General features: G+C 40.3%; 1 protein-coding gene across 1 annotated transcript in view; it reads right to left on the bottom strand.

Moving 5' to 3' along the window:
- Window positions 1–25168, bottom strand: part of LOC311258641 (BMP/retinoic acid-inducible neural-specific protein 3-like) — a 57737-nt gene that overhangs the window by 26317 nt on the left and 6252 nt on the right. Inside the window, exon 2 of the mRNA XM_084355113.1 lies at window positions 13260–13615. Coding sequence (XP_084211239.1) covers window positions 13260–13477 — 218 coding nt within the window. The 5' untranslated portion in view covers window positions 13478–13615. The remainder of the gene's footprint in view (window positions 1–13259; window positions 13616–25168) is intronic.

The following is a 25168-nucleotide window of genomic DNA, read 5'->3' as shown; positions in this document are numbered from 1 at the left end:
TTTCCATTTTCAACAGATAACCCCAACCATGTGTCCATGGACACAAACCTGCAAACACACACAGGTGCCAGTATCTGCCTGCACAAACACCCAGTAAGCTGCAACGCCAGTTTGTTTGGGTCTGTATCTTCCAAAGAAAAATTCAACTAATTTCGATGAAAGTGCTTTCACTTGCCCCGAGCAGGCACGGCTACAAGCTGTACTCTGACCACTGCTAACCTGCTGTCATAACAAATTGGATAAAAGAACCAACGGCCAAACTCCATATGACTAAGGCAGCACAAGATCAAAAATGCAAGGTCAAAACAGCTTGCTTTACAGAAAATATGCTCTCAGAACTGAGCATTCAGCCCTGAATTCCAAATCTGCAACTTTTGCTTTGAGCACAAAGGCTGTAAAATACGATGTCATATATATTAACAACAATATATAGATCAGAATCTGATTTTTTGGGCATTTTTTCACCATGGAGTTGGTTTGTCAATTACAGTACTGCTCATTTTTTACTTTGAAGTCAACATAGATGAGAGCTCCTTAACGTGATCAGAAAATTGGAACCATGTGATACAATCAGGCTCAATAACATATACAATGACCTTTTGTTGAGATGTTGTCTACAACCATTTCCAAGCAGGGAATGATCTATAGGGGTTTTCTAAAGCAGAGGCCATGAGGGGGGGGCGTACTTTACTTTTGACTATTAGACATTTTATTGTATTCTGGAAACTTTTTACGCAGGTTAATAACTACAAAACCTCCCTAACAGCAAGTCAACTTGGGGTGAGCACAAATTCAGGTGCCAGACATCAACATATCATTTATTCTTTCAAAAATTTAGTCAAGGATGTGCCCTGAGGCAAATAGCAGAACTTTAAGGTCCAATCAAGACTTCTGCTAGCGTGAATTTCCCCTGTCGCCTCGGCTGCTGGATCCACCCATGTTTCCAAGGTAGTGATCACTGAGTGATGATGCGTATACTGTGTTTTGTTCTCATATGATTTTGATTGCTGCTTATTTAGCACACGTGTTTCAGGTTAAAATTCTTAAGAGTTCAAAGCAAGTTCAGGTGTATTAATTCTACATTATACATGCTGTGCTGAGACATAACACTACTAAAGGAAGCAGTAGATGAGTAGATCTAATCTAATAAGAATCATAATTTTGGGTTAATTTACAAATATATTTTGGTACTATTTCTTTATCATACCTGCTGTTAGAAACATTAAATGCAGCTTCCAGTTTTGCACATTGTGAACATTCTTTGGCATTTTGATTCACTTCTGAGTCAGTGTGGCCCACAGGCACATAAGGGAAAGGCCACGACCTCTGAGGAATGGAGAAGAGGAGAGCTCCACAGATTTTGCTCACATGAAGTATGCCATCTGTACCTTGTTCTTTTACTTTCTGATTTTCAGAAACAAATGTATGCTTTTTTTGAATTCGCTCGTTAGGGTCCAAATGTTTTTTGGTTCATTTGATTTCCCAAATGAAGTACTTTTCAATATGTAAAGAAACAAAACGCTTGTTCATTAACTCATTTGTTAGCAAAGGAAGTGTTCCCTCATAGACCTCAAACATGTAATCATCAGAGCAGCAGGGCTCATCCATTGTTTCACAAACAGTCAGAGGAAGTAAGAATAACTCAAATAAAGAGAGATTATTCATGTGTGGGTTGGTATTAATTTTAAATCAAAGTGGTGTAGATGAAAACTATCTAAACAGACACACATAAGAAAACCCACCTACAGAGAGTTAACCTATTTCAAAGTCTATAACTAGGACTAATTAAATATGTACTTGCAAAATCAAGACGCTGTTTGAAGACCATAACTATCTTTGATGTTTAAAAAAAAAGTACGACTCTGATTATTAGGCCTTGGGCGTGATTGTATTTATTTTCGTGAGCGCTCTCCCACCGTCACAGATCTGCATGGCAATGAATGTATAAAGAGACAGTTATGAAGTCACAGACAGATATCACAGCTGTAATTATAACAGATCGGGCGTGATTACTTTGAAATTTCTCGGGGAGGCTGCAGGAGTGTGGTGCCAATTTTTGCAATCCGCCTGGCTCTGCCCCCAATTTACTCACATAATCAAGCTTATATGAGAAGAAAGTAACGGGAAAAATGTTCGTCAAACAGCCGTCTGCCTTTTTACAGAGCACACTGTTCATTTTAAAAAGAAAGGTTTTTTGACGGGCTACATCCTGATGCTTTTTAGAGAGCGACAAAAGGATCACTTTGAACATCAGAATCACGAAGCAGCCATGTAGAAATGCACCTGAGTAATTGTCTTGACTGAGGGATTATTTTTGTAACATTTCATCATGTGACGGTAAATAAACGTTCGGTGAATTCACGTGAACTGCGCTGTTCTATCACTCAAGTGCTGCACTTTTCTTTCTCCAAAACACAAGCTTGACTGCTGTAATCAGAACGGGTTGAACAACCTTGGCTGCTCGTGATGGATGGAGAGAGTGTGGCCTTTTGAAAGGGTATATATCACATTAAACCAGGAGTAATGAGGAAAGCTCGAACACCCAGATGTTTGAATGATACAAAGTGTAAATCCCCCAGAATCCAAACTGCTGCTCACAAAAGTTCCAGCAAGCCGGTGGCAAAGATTTGCAACGCGCATCGATTTCAATTCCCGTCATATAATCGCGAAACAAGACACTGATTCACACAATATTAAGCAGAAACTGTAGGCAGCGTGTGTGCAGCAAACATAATGATGTTAAATGGATATGTGGTACCCGCTGACCTTTTTGCTGACACTGTAGTATTCAGACAAAGGCTATGACTAATCTCTTGCTCAGATATATCTAGTGTAGCTATTAATCTTCACCTCATTTCATGCCATACAAATAAATGACCTCTTCAAATGGGACACTGTGTCGCCCGAGTTCCACTTTGCAAGCGTGAGAGCACTAGTTCAAAGCTGCAGCACATTCTGGGGGAAAAGAGGAATACACAGAGAGGAAGGGGGAAGCGGAGAACAGGTAGAGTATTCGTGAATCCCCGCTGTCTTTCGTTTCTTCAGTTATCGTTGACTGTGATAAGCTAGCCCTGTCTTATCTTAAACCCCCGATAGGCCAAATGGTTCGTCCTGCAGGGAGAGGAGGAAATGAAATGGGTTTCACCATGGAGTTCATTTTTGGGGCCTGCAATCCTCCCTACAACCGGCTAAGTCATTATTATTATCAATTTCAGTGCTCCTTTTCGCCAAGGTACATCACTTTCATCAGTTTAACTCTGTGGACCCTGTCATGGCCAAGTTGTTTGAGTTGTTGAATTTCCTCCAGATTTAAAGAGGCCCCTCTTTTCCTGCCTGGTTCAACATATCTGCAGCGGCAAAAAGGAACTCAACTACTTTACTTACAGGAACAGTTCAACCATAAATGAACTGGGTCAAGCTCATGCACCCACTTCAGACAGCGTGCATGCTTTTAGCTTAGCAGCAACGGTTAAAATTATGGGTTAAAAAAACGGTGTGAATAATGTCTTTTCAAATCAGTTTGGGATCCTGAGGCTTCCAGAGACTTGGATTATGCTGAACAAGCTGTATGAAGCTATTTATGTTACTTTATTTTTTGTGTTTGTTTTTTTTTTGTTTTAAAACAAATTCCCAGCTAATTCAGTTGTTTAAAATAATGTTGAAATGCTGTTTTGCTGTGAAGCTCTAGACATTTTTTGTGGACTATGGTACATCACACTGTCTATGGACATGTGGGTGAGTAGACAATAACTGAATTTTCATTTTGAGGTGAACTGTTCCTTTAGGTAAAATCTTTTGGCACTTGTACTTGAGTATTTCTATTTTACGTCACATGTACTATATACTGCTACTCCACTGCATATCAGATGAAAATATTAAACTTTTTACCTTACTGTATTAATTTGATAGCTAGTTACTAATAAACATATGGTAAGCTTATAAAAACCGTAGTATTACACATCATCACATTTAACTGTTAAGGTCTGCCTGTCCTCACAAGCAAAAACAGCTGTATAGGTCTGCCCAGGCGGCTTAGTACAACCTGCTTCAGTAAAGTGCTTTAAGTGGTCGGTTGACTGGAAAAGTGTTACATAATTGCAAGTCCATTTACCAATTTTCCATTATTACGCTTTTTTGTTTGTTGGGAAGCGACCTCTAGTTAAATCAGGTGTGCAACAATGTACAGCAAGGTGGAGGATGGGACAAACAAGCACAGGATTTCACCCAGAAAAGCAAAACCAATAAATGTTTGTGAGATCTATTAAGTTACATCACACACATAATGTATCTTTTACATTACTATTCATTACATACTGTAACATAGATCACTCAGTTTAACCCAAACCATGATCTTCTCTGAGTCCTTACCAAGTTTTCGCATAACAATGACATCCGGCCCACTCCACCTATCGCTGGTGCTCTCCAACCTCCATCGGCCAAATGTCAAAAAAATTTTGTGCGGTTGTGGGAGCAATCATAAATGGCGGCTTGTGAGTCATTGTAAACAGCCATATATATCAATTTGGGAGCCATTTACAATCGACCTGTTCAGTTGTTTAGGTATGAAGCTGTGTTGATTAAGGTCCAAATAGATACCTACTACCCAATTTTCACAAAGATTGTAGAACAATAAAAATATAAATACAAATGTATTGTCCTTCTTTCAAACACTATTAATCATGTCACATGCCTCCTGACTTTTGGACGGGGTCCAGCCACTCAGTTGGGAACCACAGGACTATACCTACAATAACAGCTACAAAGGTAAACTGCTACTTGTGCAATTATGCATTGGTAATAATCTAACGATCATTGCATATCAAATATAATAATATGAAAGTTAAAGGAGTCATTTTCCTGCACATGTAGTAAGTTGACTTTTGACACTTTAAGTGCATTCAGCTGACAACACTTTAATAGGAGTTTGATGCAGAACGTGTAATCATTTAGATTAAAGGATTTTGAGATTGGTGTATTGCTACTGTTACCCAAGCAGAGGATATAAATATCTTTTCTGCCACTGTGCTCTCATATTTCTTATATCCACATTTATTTGCTGGCAGGCAGCCTAATGCTTAAGCAGTTTAATAACATTTAATGAGTATAGTGAATTTTCCACAGTCAAATAATATTTAGAATGAAATCGTATCCCATAAAAAATAATCACATGCATTATCCAAATGCAATGTGTTCAGAACGCGGCCAAATACATGTCAACAGTCCTGCCTTCACCCTGGTGAATATGGCAGCTTTCCCTTGGCAGTGTTTCCTGAGGACAGGTGGCTAAGGCGGAAGGCCCACATTGTGTTTGCAATGGAAGCAATGGGAATGCTCTCCGGTGAATCGCCAAAACACACACTCACACATCCACATAAAGCACAAACCCTCTTTCATTTCCTTTAGACGACTTGTTAATTTTTTTTTCAAATTCAAACAGTAAGAGACAGGAAATTGAATAGAGGGATGACTTGGAGTGAATCCATTAATCCATCATTGCTGAGGTAGCTCAAACACTAACTCGAGGCACTCGAGTCTGCTAAATTCTAATAAATACAGGCAAAGATAGATTACCATAGATCCGGACTGCACATGAGAAAGACCAGATAGAAATATAATCACCACTTTCAATCCAATCTTTTCTTGTTTGAAGTTGACTGCCAAAAATAATCATTTACAACAAACACAAGCTTATGATTTATCTGTCAAGTTACGATCATTGAATCTGAGCAATGGCCACTGACAGTTTTGTCAAGTAACACAATGTGTAGTATTCAGAACAGAAACTGCTGACACAATGAAATGTTGGCAGGAGAACCGTTTTTGTCCTTGTACCATTTTCTGTAAAACTGTAGTTAATAACCTAATGTGGCTCTTTTAAAGTTCCGCTACCATTCAGGAAACAGTTCCTCGTAAAACCTTATCAACAGTGTGACATAGCCTGTGTAAATATTGTTAGCAGTCAGACTGAGCAAAAAATAGCAGAAGTAGCTCACCAAAAATGTAGGTAACACTAATAATCATTATATCATTACATTAATTAATTGTAAATGAATAGTTAATTAAACTACAGTTAATAGTCATAAATAACTGTATTTAGGCACAGCAGTGGTTTTGTTTGAATTCAATGCTAACATCAGCATCTAGCCACGTCACAGTGACATTGAGATGTTTAGCAGGTATGTTTAACATGTTCACTAAGTTTAGTGTGTTAGCATGCTAACATCTGCTACGTAGCACACAACACAAAGTACATCAGAGGCTGAAATGTCATTCATGTTGCTGTCAAACACCAAAGCATTGTGACCTGATGATGGCACTCTACAGAAAGCTGCACACAAATGCAAAAACATAGTTTTATGATGTTGTGAAGTAGCATGGGCTCATGGGAGTTGCTGTCTTCACTGGTAAACTACCACCAATTACCAATGAAAATCTTTCTGACCTGACTCAGGCAGAAATGTTCACAGATGAGAAGGTATTAAACTTTCATTCATGTTACGATTAGTCACGTTCGCTGACTTCTTTCCTCACTCTCTGATTTATAATCTGAAGTGCACTGTTACTGAAAGGAAATCATGGATTTCTCTGGGTGTGAACATCATTGAAAACATTTGGAAATCAAAGATCTAGTTGTTTTTTGACATGTTATTGCAGATATGTAACATATTATATCTTTAAAGGATTATCCAACTAATATCCAGTAAGTTTTCCTGACTCATCCTGCGGGGATAGACTTTCAAACTGAGTAGGATTTATCCTCTGGGGACAATGACTGAATACAAGTTCATGGCAATCCATCTAATATTTGAGATATTTCAGTCTGGACCTAAGTAATAGGCTCACACCACCATCCATCCATGCTGCTAGTGTGGCTAAAAACCTAACATGGGGATAAAAAGGGAAACTGTAATGATGCTTTCCTTCATTTGCAGCGCAATCATCACCTCTTTTTACACTTATTGAATCAAAGTTTAGCGAGGGAGCTCGACCATAGTGAGAAGTGTCTGACTTCAGTTGCCTGCAGCATTAACAAATTGAATTAAAGTGAGAACTAAAGTGAAAAGTGAGCAATTAATGTGGCTAATTTAGGGTAGACTGTCTAAGCTTGTGTCTCCTTTGACTTCATAAGTGAGACCATATATAGTGAGACTGATGTTTTAAGAAGCCATTGAGGAACAGTGTCTTCAGGGTGGAAAACGACTATTTATTACTGTTCTTTACGCAGTCTATTTACCATGAGGAGGAACTTGGGGTTGCCAAAACCTCTGAGGGAATTTCAGGAGGATAGACGAGACAAACAACATCAGTAAGAATGTAACAGTGGGATGATGAGAAGCAGCGCTGAGGGAGTCTGCACTAAAACACTCACCTCAGCCCTCTTCAGAGCACCTGCAGACTCCCCTGTGGTTTTGGAAATCTGCTGTTGTTCATTGAGCTTGAAGTGGTTCCTATACCAAACAGTGAGCCGCTTTCTTCTGATCAAGTTAAACTCGAAGGGTGGGTGTGTCTTATGTCCTCCGGTTTGCAGAAAAAACTAATTGCAGATAATTATTAGTGTCCCATTGTTTTAATTTATTATGTGTTGATGCGCAGTGATGCTTATTGACACACTGACACGATCTACTGTAATTAACTCCCCTCTAAACCGACTGGGTGTCCTTCATTTTAAGTATAAAGCAATTACTCGCTCTTGATGATTTTAACAGCTGTGTAGACAGCAGCTTCAGCAACTTTGCTGCAGAGCTTGTAACAGGAATGATGGCCATAGTCTAGTTCAACACTTTGAATCTCGTTTCAACCTTTAGTGACCTGGAGTGACGCAAATCCTTTCGAAGTCAAATACAATGTAGGCTTGAAAAGTGACTAAAAGTTAAAAGGTTTCCAACAGAAAAGCAGTTATGGTCTGTGAATGAAAGTGGATTCCAATGATGACAAGTTTTCATTGGGGTAAAAAGGTCAAACCTTTAAAGGGGACATCTTATGAAAACCCACTTTTTTAATGCTTGTGTGCATATGTTTAGGTATCTGGAAGGCCTACCAACCACACACTATGAAATAAGACATCCCATTCAGTTCTCTGGGTGGCTGCCTGGGCCAGAAACCATATGATTAAGCGACTCATTCAGAATTTAGCCTTCTTCTTACGCAAAGTGGAGGCTCCTATCACATACCTAGAATAATACAATTGGAAATCTGAGTATCTACAGTACACCCACGACTTGATAGCTACCTCTTTGACGGGCCGCCACACTATGTAACGTAAGTGCTGGACTGCTAGTGCTAGCAAATATGTTGTACGTAAGAGTTAAGCAAAGCTGCTTTTCTGTTGGAGGCACATACGGTACGATTTTAACAGGGGACCACAGTGTTTTAACATTTGTAAGCATGACACCATAGGATACTTTTAACGACAAGGGCCAGTAAGTTAAGCACAGGAGCTGCAAGAATCAACACAAAAGTCTTCATCTACTCCCATCTGAGGATGTAAAGACCCAGTGGATGAACTATCTTTGATAGAAATATTACAGAAATGTTCGCACAATGACTAGAAAACTATTGAACTTTTCCACTGAGCAGGCAACGTCTGTGGACATCCAAAACAGGTTGATATCAGGTCCGTCGGGCCAGGCCATGATCTGGACATCCACTGACAACCAGAATTAGTCGATAAACAACATTGACAAAAGACCTCTGGCCAGCCCATAATCAGTTGATAAAAGACTAAAGAAAAAAGATGCCAGTTGGGGTGGAGAGGCAGCATGGCTAAGAGACAGTGTATGCATCTTCCCATGGCCATATAAATGTCTATATAATGTCCAGAAAAGACGTATAAAAAACTTCATTCTGGCTCCCCAGAGGACATCTTTTAGATGTCTTTGGATGTCCATAAATGACGTCTAAAAGACGTGATCTAGACCACTTTTTGCTCACTGGGTTATTGTGTGTGTGTGTATTTTACTCCCGGACTGCTCCGGTAACCTCACAAGCTCAAGGATGCGTGGATTTTACTACAGACTGCATTATCAATGAGGGCCAGTAACTGTACAAGTTCAAGAATAGATTGATGCCAGATGTTCATGATCCGACTTCAGACCCTGTTTTATGTTGCTTTATTGTTTATTTTGTGGGGCAGGTTGTTGAATTAGGCATTAGAACATTGCTTGGCTACTCCCAGCCTGGGGCAATGTTGTAATACTGAGAGACAGTTGAGAGAAACTGTCTGAATGTCATGCCTCATCTGAAGCCAACTAAATATATGTTGGTAACTGTGTTTTTCCTGTTGCTTTGTGTGTTCATACTGCAACACTAGCTCAGCTAGCATTAGCTTTGTAGTTATACAAAGGCCTTTTTGCCTCTCAGGTATGTGTGTGTGTGCTGCTGCTGCATGTGAATGTACTTAAAAGACACACCCTGAAGATAATGATATAGGTATATGTGAAAAGGAAACAGTCAAATTTTGCTTGTCAACTGTGCGTAACTTTGATCAGCATCCAGCAGTTGGCTTGCTAACACTATACAATTTTACCTAGAAACTCTAATAATAATTCAAGGTAGCTGATAATAACCAAGCTAATTTACATTCACGGATAATTACTCAGGTAATTAAATGAAGTGGGACAGCTGAGACCTGATTCGTCTGGAGAGCTATAGCAAGGTCCATGTTACATTACCCTGGATTATTAATTTCTGGCAAATAATAAATAGATCTTTGAGTAAACAAAAATTGTCAAGCATCAAACAGCAATTCCTGTTTTTGTCTCATAGGTTCATAGTCATGAATTTGTCTAAAAAAACTCTGCTCTGCTCACCCTGGAGGGAGTGTTGTTTTGGGGCACCTGTAGAGATAAGGTACTGCCTTCCAGACAACCAAGGTCACATTCTGTTCTGCCAGCATCTTAACCTTCACTATATCTCATACCAGAGATGCACTGGCGCCATGACACACCCAACTTCCCATATTCTCCCATCAAATGCAACGTGACTTAGGTGAGCACGTTTCCACAGAGTATTCTGTACCGGGTTGAATAGTCACAGACCAGAAATTGTCATTCAGACCTGGCAGCACTGCATTGTGTTACTACATCTAGTGTTGAGTTATGTTCCCCTCGATCGAGCTTCATTAAATACTTCAACATAAGGCTTCACGTCTCCTGAATCTCCTTCCCCCCCTGGGTCAATCTTGTTTATCTTTTCTTTAATCAGAGTTCATCTAACGTACAGCTGCTTGAACACTGATGCATTGAGAGGTCCCGAATAATTTGTTGAACAAAAAGTTAAAAGTAATTTTGGTATCATTGCTGAAGCTCAGGTATCATGTTGCAACAGTTTCAAACATTTTTAAAAATCAATTTGACCTGCGTTGAGGAGCAACAATGTTTGCCTTTTACAAGCCAGAACAGTGAATCAACGCCACATAACTTCATGCTCTTCTTGTTGATACAGGACGGTAAGTGCTTGATTTAAAAAAATGTAAGGACCTATTTTACACAGCGGGAGCACAGCTATGAAATGTGGCTCCCTTGAGAGAATATTGCAGAGGGCCCACTTTCTTTAATAACACAACCTTGCTGAATTTTTCATGAGCCAGCTCCAGGTGTGCGCTCCCAAAATTGTCACCACATTTTACTCCACCAACACCGGCACTGAAAGAGAGAGCTATTATTTGCCAAAACAGAAAACCAGAAGCTCACCCACAGCTGTTTCCCTCCTGTCTTGGGATTTTGCATTACTCTAGAATCGAATGGGACTGAATCCAAGAGAATTTCAATTTAGGAAGATTTACCGGCTATTTACTTTTTAGGTTAGTTTTTCCTTTTAATATCATCACTATTAATCAATGCCGCATTGTGGTAATCTAGAGAGCCTCAAACACAACCTTGCAGCTGACAGAAGCCTCTCAGGGGATTCTGTGATAATGCAGAGTAATAAGTACTAAGAGCTCACTAATCACTTGGCCACATGATAAGACTATTAATCTTGCCGCCCATGCAGCTCCACTCCGACGGATCGCTGCCTTTTGCCAGAGAAGGAAATATTAAAAAGCTCTAATGCAGCAACCGTTCACCGAAGCCATAAAGTATCCTCGCACCGATCCATAGATGTCAGGAACCCTGTCTATCTATTTCCAGAAGCCTGGACAACATCCTCCTAAATGACGAAAGATATGATTCATGACACAATCTCCACTAATTCGGTCGCATGCCGATACCTCAGACTGTGTTGCTGTCATGACAAATCATCATTTTTTTCCGCCGCTAATCAACATATTTCAGTTGACCACCTGATCAGGTGACTCCCTGAGGGTTTGGAAGGCAGCAGAAGGTGATATACAGCCAGCTGACAGCAACACGCCCGCATGAAATACATCCCGACTCTGTCTGCGAACATTGGCTGCTCTTATGATTACATGAAACCTTTTCTGCATGACAATGCAGGGGAAATATTGCAGTCTGCTTGATAACCATGAGTGTTTTCATAAAGCATAATGTCCATTGTGTGCACTAATATAAGATATGCAGTTGTGTTGCACTTTCTCCCTTACATCATTTTGATGTTACAATAAAACAGTTTGCAGGCAGAAGCAGAATGTGCTGCTCATAAAAACCTTCTGCAGCTGCAGCTGTGAACACTACCGTCACACTACAGTAAGTGTTCAGATAACCCTATCACATACATGCTAAAACGCCCTTGAATGACCTTCTCCTCGACTTTAATCTGCTCCTCAGCCAACGTATTAGAGCAGATGTGCAGATTTGTAAGTTAATACAACAGAGACCGATGAAAGTTCACTCCTTTCCTGTCTCCTCTCTAGTATTTAACTCAACCTCACCTGATTTGACTGCAGTGCATTTCATTGCAAGCAGTATAATTTTCACTAGAGTGCCTCAATAGGGGTCAAGGAAGGACTAGTGGGAAAGGACATCTAAAACACGCCTGACTGTGAATAGGTTTGCAGGAAACATTCAGTATTAATGAAAAGCCGCAGGAGGTCTGTCTTCAGGCATCAAAGAACGGTGCTCAATCATTGGATTTATACTTCAAAATCTCTTAGAGATAGACTCTTTACCCCCAAACCACATACACTGTATACTGTAGACATACACATGATGAAAGTAATGCTTGTGGAACTATAGTTGAACCAGAATGGCAGTAGAGTGCATACCTCCACCGCGGCACAACAGTCCCCTTTAATTCAGTCAAACCTAATCCAATATCAAAATCAATAAGCTCACCAGATCTCAGATCTGCATGAAATTGTACTCACTCATAGATACCACTCATCTAACCAAGCCTGATTTTCTCCAACAAGGTCCATGCTTTATTCCCTGCAGAATTAACGCAAATGTGGAATAGGTCCTTTCCCATAATGATAAAGAAAGGGAGAAAAAAATTCTTGCATCTGTCCCTTTGTCCGGATCCACACTAAAAGCTAATTGGGTCTATTCTGGGCCAAGACCAATCCTCCATCTGGGTTTCCTGGTCAATAATTTTTGTGTAATTCTACTGACAATCCAACCAACCAACAAATGGACACGGCTGAAAACAACATCCTTTGAGGTAATAAAGCAATGACTGTGTCAATAACTGGTAATAGTGATCTTCAGCTTTTGGTTGTCAACTATTTTCTGTGTGCCGTGCTAACTGCATTTAAAGGAATAGTTTGACATTTTATGAAATGTTCCATTCTCATGCCTGAAGGACAAAGGTTTCTGTTTTGCCAACATTCATCTTGGCGGTTGGGTTGTTGCCAGAGGCACCTCAAGAAATAACACAAGAGGGCTAGCCAAGTCATAGTTTGAAGCATTGAGCCACCGACTAAGCTGCCATATTTGATGCGGAGTGAGAACGGGCTTTCTGAGTAGCATGCTAGCTCACATACCTTCACATAGAGTGAAGAAGTGTTCGCTGGTGGAATCTTCCTATAATCAGTCACGCTAATGCTAATGCTAATGCTAATGCTGATGCTTGAAATAGCAAATGAACTCTTTGATTATGTTGAATGATCTAAATCTCACAGTACATATCTAAGTGCTTTTGAGTACATACTGTAGTGAAGAAAATGTGCGACGTGTGATTTATGAGCACATGCGCATATTCGTGTATGGCCTTTATTTACACAGAGCTGATGCTTCAAGGACAATCTCGGAGACTGACTGACTGTGGCTGCAGGTGGATTTGTCATGCATATAATAGCAGTAGTGATATAGAGGTAGTAGATACAGTATAAAGTGCCTCTTCATCCTGCAGTCATGACTCACCTGTATATCTTGTATCTGGTGGAGAAGCCTTGCCGGTTCTTCTCCACAAAGTCGATGTACTCTGGGGAGTGGTGGAAAGGCCCTTTATCAGACAGGAGCCAGTCCAGGGGCCCCCCGGGCTTGTCATTGGGGAGGCTGGCTGTTGCTGCTGCTATTACCGCGGACCGTAAACACACCCAGCAGTGAAGGCTGAGGCTGATGACGCCCCATAGAGCCATCAGAGATGGAGGGAGCAACGGAGGGATGAGGGTGGTGATGGTGGGCGGGACGTTCAGCGGCCAAAGCCACTCGTCATTAGCTGGCTCCTCCACTGGGATGACCGGGGGACCTGCATCACCTCAACGCCCCCGGAGCACCTAAAGAAAAACACAAGCATACAGATGAGGATACATACAAACACCGACAACCAGGCAGCATGATACAAACGCTTGAATTTTTAATTGTTTTTAGGGGGTTTAATTACACAGACGTACCGAGACTTCAATTAACTCTGCAATCTCTTTGTGTCGAAATGATTCATCGTTTGTGTATTGACAGGCAATTAATTTTCAACAATGTTCAAAATGAAATGACCATTTTAATAATTCATCAAGAAAAAAAAACATGAACTCGCTGCAGCCCTTCAAATGTGAGGATTTGATTCTATTTCCAATTAAAAAGAGTCATCACTTTGAGGGGGGACAAAGGGGGAGACGCCACGCTCCTTGTTACCAAAATAGCCAAAATACATCCCCCTTGTTTAACCTGCCATCTCTCTCCTGGACCCGGTCCTGTAACTAATAAATGGTTTCTAGCATTCAAACATTTCTATTTTAAGTGGCACAGCTTCATTAGCTTTTACGGCACTAGTGGCCGAGGAAACTCACGGCCGATTGAATGACTCATGTGACTCAACTGGGCCAATTAAATCCGTTTTTGTCTTAAAGCATTGTGATTCCAGTCTGACAGATATACACACACAGATGAGAGACAAGACGAGAGACAACAACGGGGGAAGGCTGACGGTGAAAACAGAGCTTTTAATTAAGAATGGACCGAGTAAAAGATCAGTATGAGTCATATCTGACACCATGGACCCCTGCAAAAACTGAACATTCGCCTACTTACACTTGTAACTGTTCATTAAAACAGTGTCTAAAAATCATTCATTAACTGAATAACTATGTGTCACCTTACACCACAGAAAAATAACCTTGACCAAACTTTTAAACACTGAGGTAGCGATTCACACTTCCTGAAAAAGGTCATCGTCTTTTTGAGTTGTTACCATGTAAAATATTACAGTGTCGTATTTTCACATTACCATCCCCATAAAAGCACCCATCTACTCATTGAGAGCAAATTGGGGTTTAGTGTCTTCATCAAAGACAATTCATTATGTGGACAGGAAGAGCCGGGGCTCCAGCCGCCGGTCCCCAGAGTCTCGTTTTGATCCGCACCACTCTCAGTGCTCAAATTGGGGAGAACGTCACAGATTGGGCACACAGCATCACTTAAAATGGAAACAGGAGAAATATCACAGAACACGATGTAGAGCTAAATAAAGAATGCAGGAAATCAGAGTCAATGAGCTTGATGCCCCGGCGCATGCTGAGAGAGTCAGAATACATGCATCACACACTGTTAATCAATATTATTAGACTGACTCTGATAATAAGTTTTAATATTCCTATCTTCGCTGTCAAGCTAATCTAATCCAAACAAGAATTAACCCTCTGGTAGAACTTTCAAAATAAAGTTTTTACACTCAAAGAGAATTTTTTTTACATTTTAGATACAGTAGTTGGAATTAAAAAGTGTACATTGTGTGAACTCTGGGCCATTTAGATGTGCATGTTACTTTCATTTTGGAATTTTGGAAGAATGTATTGATGATTTGTAAGAAAATAAATAAATAGTGAAAGATTGATCATTAATAAATGTCATCATAAGTGGCAGCTCAAAACAATAATTTGCCTACAACAGTGACTTTGAGTATATTTATAGTATACATATCTATTTCATATAAAATGTCCTTATTCTATTGCACAAGTTCAATGTAAAGTGTCACATGTAAATCAAAGTATTCTACCAAGTCTAAATTAAATAACTTGGTCTGATTAAATTAAATGAATGCAGACATATACATGAACCATAAGGTGAACTGCATAAACATAAAGGCTATGTTCAGACTACAAGTCCAAATCCCTATTTTTTCCATATCCAGATTGTATCCAGATTGCTTTCAGGAAGTCTAGACAGCAAAATAAAAAATAAAAAAACACATGAAATGCGATTTTTTTTGTATGCATGGACGCTGAAATAAACTGCCTGCTCCGCGACTTGACTAGTGATTGTTTGGAGAGTGAGATGACTGATCACTCCTTCGTGGCGGAAGGCCGCGTCACCACCACACCGAGTTACTGGCGCCTACATCGTTACCATAGCAACATATCCTGTATATATAATATATTCACAGTGACTCAAAATGATAGAAGCCCTTTGCATTAAATGCGACCCTTTACCATTTACATGTTTCATGTAACTGAAATACTTTAAGTCACTATTTTAGTCATTTTTTGAGTGTGTACACCAGTTACCTCAGGGGCTGGTGAGGAAGTAAGTCATCATGTAAAAGAAAATCACAGCGCTTTAAATGTTAAATGCATTTTGACATGCTATGAATCCATCTGCCTCTAGCTCATTTTTTAGGAAACAGTCGTTCACATTTTATATGAGTCATCACTTCCTGTGAGCTAAGATTTGCATGCGTGAGACAGAAATTTAATTTGGGTGAGAACGGGAAAAAAGTTTTGCACGCTTGATAAGTGAAGTTACACATTTCTGTTGCAGCCTCACTTCACAGAGATATTCTGATATAAACGTCTCGCCTTGACTGCTTCTCAACTGCCGTAATGATTTTCAATGTCGATTCTCAAATTTATGATTATAATTGTGAATTCATCGCTTTAACTCAGCGAGTAATTACTCCTCTGCTGTTTCCAAAATTACACTCGTACTTCAGGACTTGCTTCACTGTAACACTGCAACAGATCTATTAAGCATTTGGAAATGAAGAAAGAAATACACTCACACACATACACAGAGACATACTTTCTTTGCTAAAATAAAAAAGGCGCGGTCGCAGTGTTTTATCAGACTACATGCTGTCCGGATGTTGTCCAGGGCTCACATTATTCTCCATCACCGTCTCGAGCCCCGTCAATCATCTCCCCCGCAGTGACACACTCCTTTGCCGTGTGTGTGTTGGTGTGTAGGGGGTGTTTTGAGTCCCATTACAGTATTCCGATGACAATCTGTCAAGTTAACTCAGCCATATGACCGTCTGTGTGGGTGTGTGCACATGTGTGTGGGTTTCAAAAATCATTACTCTCAAGACAAAACAGCAGACAGCATGGGAAGGGCACACAACAGCTTGAGGTGGACAGAGAGAGCAGCGACAGATTTAAAATGTAATATTAAATATGCTTATACATTCATCCAGACAAAGGGACAGAGATAAGAGCTGATTATTGAAAGTTTAAACATGCAGGAGGACTTTAAATTAGGAGTTTTAATAAGAGGAGATGAGCTGGCAATTTGGAAATTGATTTCAGTCAGACATCGCTGTCATCGCTCCACAGAGTCAGTCTGCCTGACCCTGGTGTGTGGGGGAGAGTGTGTGTGTGCATTTCTGTGTGTATAAAGGTCTTCACTTTTTACTGTGCTATTAATTAAAAGATATGTCGATGCAAAATCTTTTTTAAGTTTTATAAATCACTCCTTTAAAGGGGCTCTATGTAACAATTTGTAGCAATTTACATGTATTAATCACTTTTTTATTGGCCATATGTGAGCGGATTGGAACGTGACTTGAAAAATGAGACGGTCCCCATCTCCCTCTGTCCCTCTCTATACCAGCCTGTGGATGATTGGTTTAAGTTGTTTAATGCTGCTTGTCTGTGGATTTCTTTGTGAAGGACTCCGGATTTTCCGCTACAGTCCAAAGGCTGTGACTTCATGTGGCTTACCTCAGTGTCACGCTCCACTCGGCTAACAGACAGCAACGGTAGAGTCCAGTTACGTAAACAAACTTTACTGTAACTAAATATTTCTGTTTATTCCACTTCACACAGCTCCCTCTGGAGACTTTTTTTTTGCACATGTGCAGAAGTCCTCTCCAAGACCTGTAAACAGACAGGTGGAGCGTGTCCTTAGCGAAGAGCAGAAGTCTCAATCCAAGGTTCTTTGGTCTTTCACAGGGTTTTTTTTTCACAAATTCTTCTCAAAGCTATGTGGTGTTTTCATGACAGAAACTAAAGACTTCAAAAAAGCTGGGACCCTCATCACAATAAAAATGAATGCAATCACTTGTAGACGATCTGTGTTCACGAAGTGTGCCTGAGTCCTTGTAGTAATATCATTTATATAATCACGTGTTTCACAACGTGGTGAACCTCACCCACCTCCCTTTCATACACAATAATACTGTCACCTGCTACTAATACGCCTTGTTTACCTGTGAAATGTTTCAAACAGGTGTTTTTGGATCATTCCACAACTGACTCAGTCTTTTGTTGCACTTGATACATGTTGCTGGCATCAAATTCAGAATACTAACATATCTAGAAAAGTCAGTTTCAAAGTTGATGAGGTAAAACATTGAATATATTCTCCTTGTACTGTTCAATTTTGTACACATAAACGAAAAACTGCCCAGTCTCCTGAATATAATGTTAGCGGTTAACATATCTGCAAACCACAGATACGTCCAAGATTGACATTTGTTCCAAACATTACATTTACATTTAAATGCTAATTAGCTGACTTTCACATCGGCAGATGGAGGGGGGATGGTGGTGGCGTTATTACAAGTCAACAAGGCTGCAAAGCGGGCGACTGCAGCCTGACTGAGGAGATTTGTGGCTACCAAAGTCGGCTATTTTTTTAAGGGGACATGGAGACGTTTACAGCAGTTTTTGTAGCAACCAAAACAGGAAGGCTATCATGTGGATTTCCTAACCATAAACCAGTGTTTCTCTGTGCGTAAATCTTACCAGAGCATATGCACAGTGTTGTGACAAGAGGGAAATAGAAAATTCATCCTAAGCAAACATAAAGTAGCAACACAAAGAAACCTTATCTGTGGTCTTGCAGAAACATACTGAGCTAACATTTATTCTTGCGTTCGGGTTGACAAAAAAAATGATTAGCAAATTATCACATTCTGTTTAATCTACATTTAACACTGTGTTCTAACTCTTTTTTGTGACCATAAAATTACTGAATCCAACAAAGACCACACCACACACAACACAACAACTTCCTCCACCAACATACACGGATGTTTTTTAGCTCTTGACAGGCAGAACAGAGCACAACAGGTAGTCAGATACCTCCTACAGTTCCTTGTTACTGTACCAAAACAGAAATGGACATGCATCAAAAACTGTTTGTGTGCATTTTTGCACTGACGAGCCACAGAAACAGAGAGGAAGCTAGATTTGGATGCGATGGAGGAGATTTGGCAACTTTATGAGAGTGAGGTGAACTCTGCTGGACTGTCTTGCTCATAGCACCCTATTGCTTTATTAGTTGGCTTGCTGTTTTGTTTCCTGATCCTGACTCCTGTTGTGAAAATAAAATTACATGTTTGTAAAGTGTCAATTATTAGTTGATTAATCGATCAGTCGATCAAAATATTACTAATCGGCAACTAAATTATTGTTTATTTAGCATAAATGTCAAACATTTGCTGGTTCCAGCTTCTTAAGTGTGAGTCTTTGCTGCTTTCCTTTGCCATTTACTGTATAATAGTAAATAAAGAGTCGTGGTTTTTTGGACTGTTTGTTGAACATAAGCAATTTGAAGACATTGCTTTGGCAAATGTTGATGATTTTATTAACTAAAAGACTAAATTAATTAATTGTGAAAATAACCGCCAGTTTAATCAACAATGAAAATAATCATTAATCGCTGCCCTACACGTTTGTATAATCTCATTGAGTAAAACGGCCAGAGACTGATCAGACGGCCAAAGATTATAATGAAAACTAAAAAAAAAAAGAAATGACACACAATATTATTTTATATCCCAACTGTCAACACCAACTGGTCCAGACTGTGATGAACTTAGTCCAACAGTCATTATGCCAGATCATCATCGCCACTATAACCCAACATGTGGACCTGCTGCCTGACCCGGGCCAAAGTCTAGTTTCAAGTCTGCAGTTCTGATGTGTACACGCTGACGCTGCAAGGAAAGTTCCCCAAGACTGAAATGGAGCAAATTCTCCTCAATTCTCTTACAACTTCTTTTGTTGTTGATGCAGTTAAACTGTGAGCGAGTCCTTCAGCAAAATCTGTTCTCACTCCAGCAGTGTTGAATAGTTTATTCGCACTGAGACAGAGGACCTCTGTCATCTCGGCTCCGCTGTTCTCTCCTGCCACGCTCTCTGTTCGAACTCGAGCATCACACTGTTCTCTCTATTCCTTCAGCTGTGGAGGGCCACACAGCGAGCAGAGTAAAACTTTGTGCATATTTTTGACACCAAACTTTTGACTTACTATCACATAGTATCAAGTTTGAGTCTAAGGAGATGTATGATAATGTCTAATGACGTGTCTGCTGCAATAAAACAGCGACAAGTGCATCTTTGTTAGCTAAATCATTGCTGTCAGCTTCTACTTTGACCACACATTAGCTGAAACACTGCGCTCGCTGTACACGGTGCATGTTGTGTATACGGTGACCTGACTCAGAGGGGAGTGTGTGGCGTGTTAATATCAAAACAGGGCGAGGAGGTCACATTAAAACACTCTTTAATCCTATCATCCAACAGGCAGCTGTCCAAAAAGCTGATGCAGGAAAACTCTGGGCTCTCTCTGTTCCCTGTTGCCCACTTGCTCTCCTTTGCTTCCTCTCACCCTCCTTTGTCTTTGACTTCTTTTGTCTCTTCTTCCTCAAACAACCCACTCTGTTCTTCCCCTGCATTCTAAAATACCTCTAAAACCCATTTTTGACTCACATCCTCTGTTTTTTTTTTTCTTTGTTTTTTTTTACACACTTGCTATGACAGTCCTGTCAGTACAGTCATTGTTTTCAGACAGGTCTGTGCCAGCCTTATAATCACATTATCGCCCAAACAAAGCCATCCACTAAGCCTTTGTTATCAGCTGCCTGGGTGATATCAGATACACGCCATTTTCACTTTACAAGGGCATTATGTCACTTTTCCAACCCTTATGTAAACACAGCTTTTCATCAAACAATGCTAAAAATGCTCCTCCTTGAGGCAGGAAGCCCTCACATAATCTAGGAACAACAAATCAAATGTTGGGTGATACAACAAGAAGGAATTTTCAATTCAGGCAGAAGACAAGCACCGGGGCTCCAGTGGATCCACTCAAATATGATTTTGCGCAACGTGGGCCAGCAATAACCCGGGGCTGTTTGGAACCTCTGTATGAAATGAAAGCTCTGTTTGTTCCTGTGAGGTCCTCTCAATGGAATTGTGAGTAGAGTGCAAATGATGGGGGGATAGATTTTCCCATACATGAATGTAATGAGGACATTCGTCCCCTGAATAGTGAAATGCCAAGAATATTAACGGTATATTAAAGGCAAGTCGTGGCATCATATGGCGAACACAGTCTTTCACCAATTACCCATGTAGATTTTAGCTATCAAGTGACTGTTTTGTTTTTCTAATCTTTTCATAATCTCCTCCCAGATCTTTATGAAAACATGAAAGCACTGCCAGACATATTCTCAGAGCACCAAGGTAATCAAAATTATAAGTTAAATTAAAAACGTTGTGAGCTTTCTGTAGCAGTTTTCCCTGCCTTTGAAAATGTTAGGGTGCCCTCCAGGTTTAGGAACAGCTCTCTGGTGTAACTGACAGTCAGCATGTGCCCCGATCCACAATCACCTAAGCCTCGCCGTCTGATGCACCATTTTTCTTTGACATGTTTAAAAAAAATGTCTGAACCACATGACGTTTCTTTGAGAAAAGGAAAGCACAGGGATTGTAATTCATCTTTTAAACGACAAGGTCCTGTTATTCTTCAGAGGAGAGCTATCCGTTTGGAAGTCTTTTTTGTTCCGCCAGTGCGATGGAGGAAGGAGGGTGTTAAGCAAATGGCCATTCGAGTGAAGCACAGCCAAAAGTGGATCAAACTCTACAACATTTTTACGCCCACTGCCTGTCATAATGACAGGCTATATCTAGTGAGCACCACTGAATATCAAATACTCGAGCGGCAGAAATACTTAACAAGTCATCTGTGATGACTCTCGTCATGTGCAAAGTTTAATGTATTGTCATTACTTGACCAACAGGCGCTGCCGATCAATGGCTGAGTAAAGAGTGCTTCTGTTTTTTGTTTTTTTCTCATACCATTTTCTTTCAGTTCCAACAGCTATGTGCATCACTCTCTTTCTCCCTAGGTCTGTCCTCCTCCTGTCTTTTCACCCTCTGCTGGCTGTCAGGGCCTCACAAATGTGCTGGTTATGGACTATCCAGTCCGCCCTCATCAGAAAACTTGCATTTAGGTCGACAGTGGGAGCAGTTTTTCATGACACATATTAACATTTCTTGTTAGGCAGTGAACTCTGGTGGCTGTGGTAATTATTACTGGAGCAAAGCGGGAAGTCGGGCAAAGTAGTCTAAAGAGTGACAAAGCCCATAGGGAGGAGATGGAGGACGGGTGATTGGGTCAGACAAGTTGCGTCGTGTCCGGTCTGAAAGTGTAAGTCAATGGTAAGTTATTACGAACGCAGTTGAGTAACAGCATGTACATTCCTATACCTAACCAAACTATGACTGTTTGACATTGTTAATTACAGTTGAAAAAATCCTGTCATAATATGTGAACTGTTTGTCAACAAGCTATATTTTTAAAGTCTAACTAAACTTTGAAATGACATATTATCACTAACTTGAGTGCCAAGCCTTTATTTTGAATGTCTAACCAGAGTTTGAAGTTTTAAGGCCACTGACCCAGCTGCTGGATTTGACAATTTTTGGTCATGATGTTTTGGGAACGCTTACATATGTTGTTTTAGGAGTCACTGGCAATCAGTTCAGGTATTGAGGTGTGAGGGTGTCTTGGGATTTTCGTACTCTTCGGGCCTCCTCATGGATCATTGCTCACTTATGTTGTGCAACCTTCTAATATCTGTTCTTTTTTCCGCTAATTATCTTGTGTGGCCTGTCCTCTTCCAGGTCAGCATGGTGGAGAAGAAGGTCGCTCTCCTCCTCGATCCACACTCATTTTATAATTGACTTCAGATATAATCTGACAAATATTTTGTCATTGTAATCTTTAAATTCAGATTTTATTGGTCACATCTATTACATGTCTGTCCATCCTAGGAGAGGGATCCTCCCTTTGTGGGGCTCCCAAAGGTTTCTTTCCTTTTTCCTTCTAGAAGGTTTTTTGGGGGAGTTTTTCCTCACTCGAATCGAGGATCTAATGGCAGAGGCTTTCATCCACTGTACACCCACTGAGGCGATGTTTTGAGCTATAAAATCAAATCAAATTGACTCGACTTATATAGTGTAACTTATCAAATGCTTTTAAAATGAAGTTCTCCAAGATGGGTCTTGTCAGCCTAGTATCACCCAATAAAACGATTCGGCTTCACACAAGAAGTTCATTCAGAGAATCGAGGCAGTTCTTCAGACATAAATTCTGGTTGAAAAGCAGCAGTCAGTGTTGGAAGACATCCACACCAAGCAAAAGAGAAAACATGATCATATCATAAAACATATCTGAAAATGTTCTTCCCTCAGGCATGAGGTTAAAAAAGTAAATGAAATGCTGAAAGAGCCTAGTCAAAGGCATTTTTCATTACAAGGACTACTGGTGGTTACATCAAGGTACACAGGCACAGTGTGGGCGTGATATGTCCTCCAGCTATTTGGAACCTCTGTGAGAAATTACATATCTCTTTGTTTTTCCACTTTTTATCTGAATGATCAAAAAGGAAGCATTCAAAATAAAAGAAATGTCCTTTATAATGGTTTGCCGACTGACGCCGCAGTTGAAATGTTGTAAATAAGCAGCCTTGGGAAGCAAATAAATGTTCAGTATGTCAATCAGTCAAAGAGGTAATTTCATTGAAGCCATGATTGCTGATATTTCTTGACATCATGTGGTTTGAGATTATGTGATTGATTCACAGACTACTTGAGGTAAATTATCCAAATTGCCAGTGTTGCCACTTTGAATTTGAATTTTAATATCTCAGTTGATTTTGCGAGAACATATCCAAAACAAGCTCATTTACTGGCCTCCTCTGCAAATCTGCATTTGTGATGAATGGATTTATTGGTCTCCACAACATTTCCAAGCACGTCTTTCAGGCTGTGCCGCAGCACTTCCTGTAACTTTGTGCCAGAATTACAGGTATTCTTCAGAGATATAGGAATGGCTACCGACTGCAGTGCTGAATCCTCACTCTCTTTTTTTGGGAGAATATGCTAAGCTTGATGAGATGTGGGAACTCCCAAGCCTGATCTTTCTTGAGAATTTCAGCAGCCGTTTTCATTGGAGACTGGGACAAAGCAGAGCATTCAGCCTCTAAACATCTGCTCGCTTCGCGTAGGATGCCAGATCTGTAACGGTCACCTACCTGAGCTTTTTGTGTGAGTGTGTGTGTAGATGCTTGCATGTGCGTGTGATTTCCTGCAGTGTGTGTCCATATCCATGATTGGAACACTCACCACAGCAGATCCTCTTTGTTGGCACCGCAAGTATGGAAATTGAAATGAGTCTGTTTTTGTGATATCTCGCAACGTTTGAGGAAAACGATGGTGGGAAAAGAGACGCAGGCGAGGCGCACACTTTGCAGGAGGGGGGGGATTGATTAAAACATTTCATTAGAATTTCTTCAACAGGATCCACTTTGTAACTTGTCTGCGAGCCAACCCCAAAACCATCCTCAAAGTAGGGGAACAGGAACTGATAAACTTTACATCTTCCCCTCTGTGCTGACTAATGAGGTTTTTGGCCCTAATTAACCCAGTTATCTTCTCTCCTACAACTGTCAACAATACCTCTCATACCAGCGCCAGGGGTAAAACGCAGCCTTTGTGAAATTATAATATATGACTGCCAGTCGCGCTCATCCGGCTGTCTTACAAACAAATACAAAGGGATGAGCTCCCACGGTGTCTTGGGAAGAAGACATCAAAGACCAAAAAAAAAAAAAAATGTCACGATGTATGCGCTTACACGCACAAGCATGAACTCACATTTGCAGATCCATAAACGTGCATATATATGAGCAGCCGATGTGAAGATTCAAAGCAGTAATGTATGAACAGCAGTGGTAGCTTGCAGTCGGGAAGGTCAAATGAAAGTGTGTGCTCAGTGTTAGTGTGAGAGTGTGCTTTTCTGCACAAACTGTTGTGTAGGTGTTGTGATGGACAGTTCTCGAAAAAAAAAAAAGATAATCCTTAAACCACCCGAGACATATTTCTTTAAAATCCAGCACACAAGTCCAAATTCAGCGCACATTAACTCAGTTTTTTTAAATAAGTTCTGCTTTCATCGCAGTAAAATCTGACTTAAACTTTGATGATTTGCATTTTGGCTGCAATATTTGTTATCTCTTATCATCCTCTTTGTATGTAAATGAGTTGTAGTGAAGTCACACAACAAAGGAACTTATTTACATGGATTATTTGCATGGACTGCTGCCTCAGTAATGTGGACTACTGTACATGGAAATACTGTATATTTTGACCTACAACACAAACTGTAGCTTTCTTAAACCTCGTTGTTTAAACTGGCTTAATTTCCTCACTGCTTAGGCTTCCACAGACCCCCCATCTCAATGTAAAATAAGAACAATGGCAAAATCAACCACTGTTTAATGTTGTCTCTTCTTCTGACCTTATCAAACCCAATGCAGCAGTGTA

This window comes from Pagrus pagrus (genome assembly GCF_965226575.1).
Source record: "Pagrus pagrus genome assembly, chromosome: 6".
Lineage (NCBI taxonomy): Eukaryota > Metazoa > Chordata > Actinopteri > Spariformes > Sparidae > Pagrus > Pagrus pagrus.
This window is presented reverse-complemented; position numbering and strand designations above follow the sequence as displayed.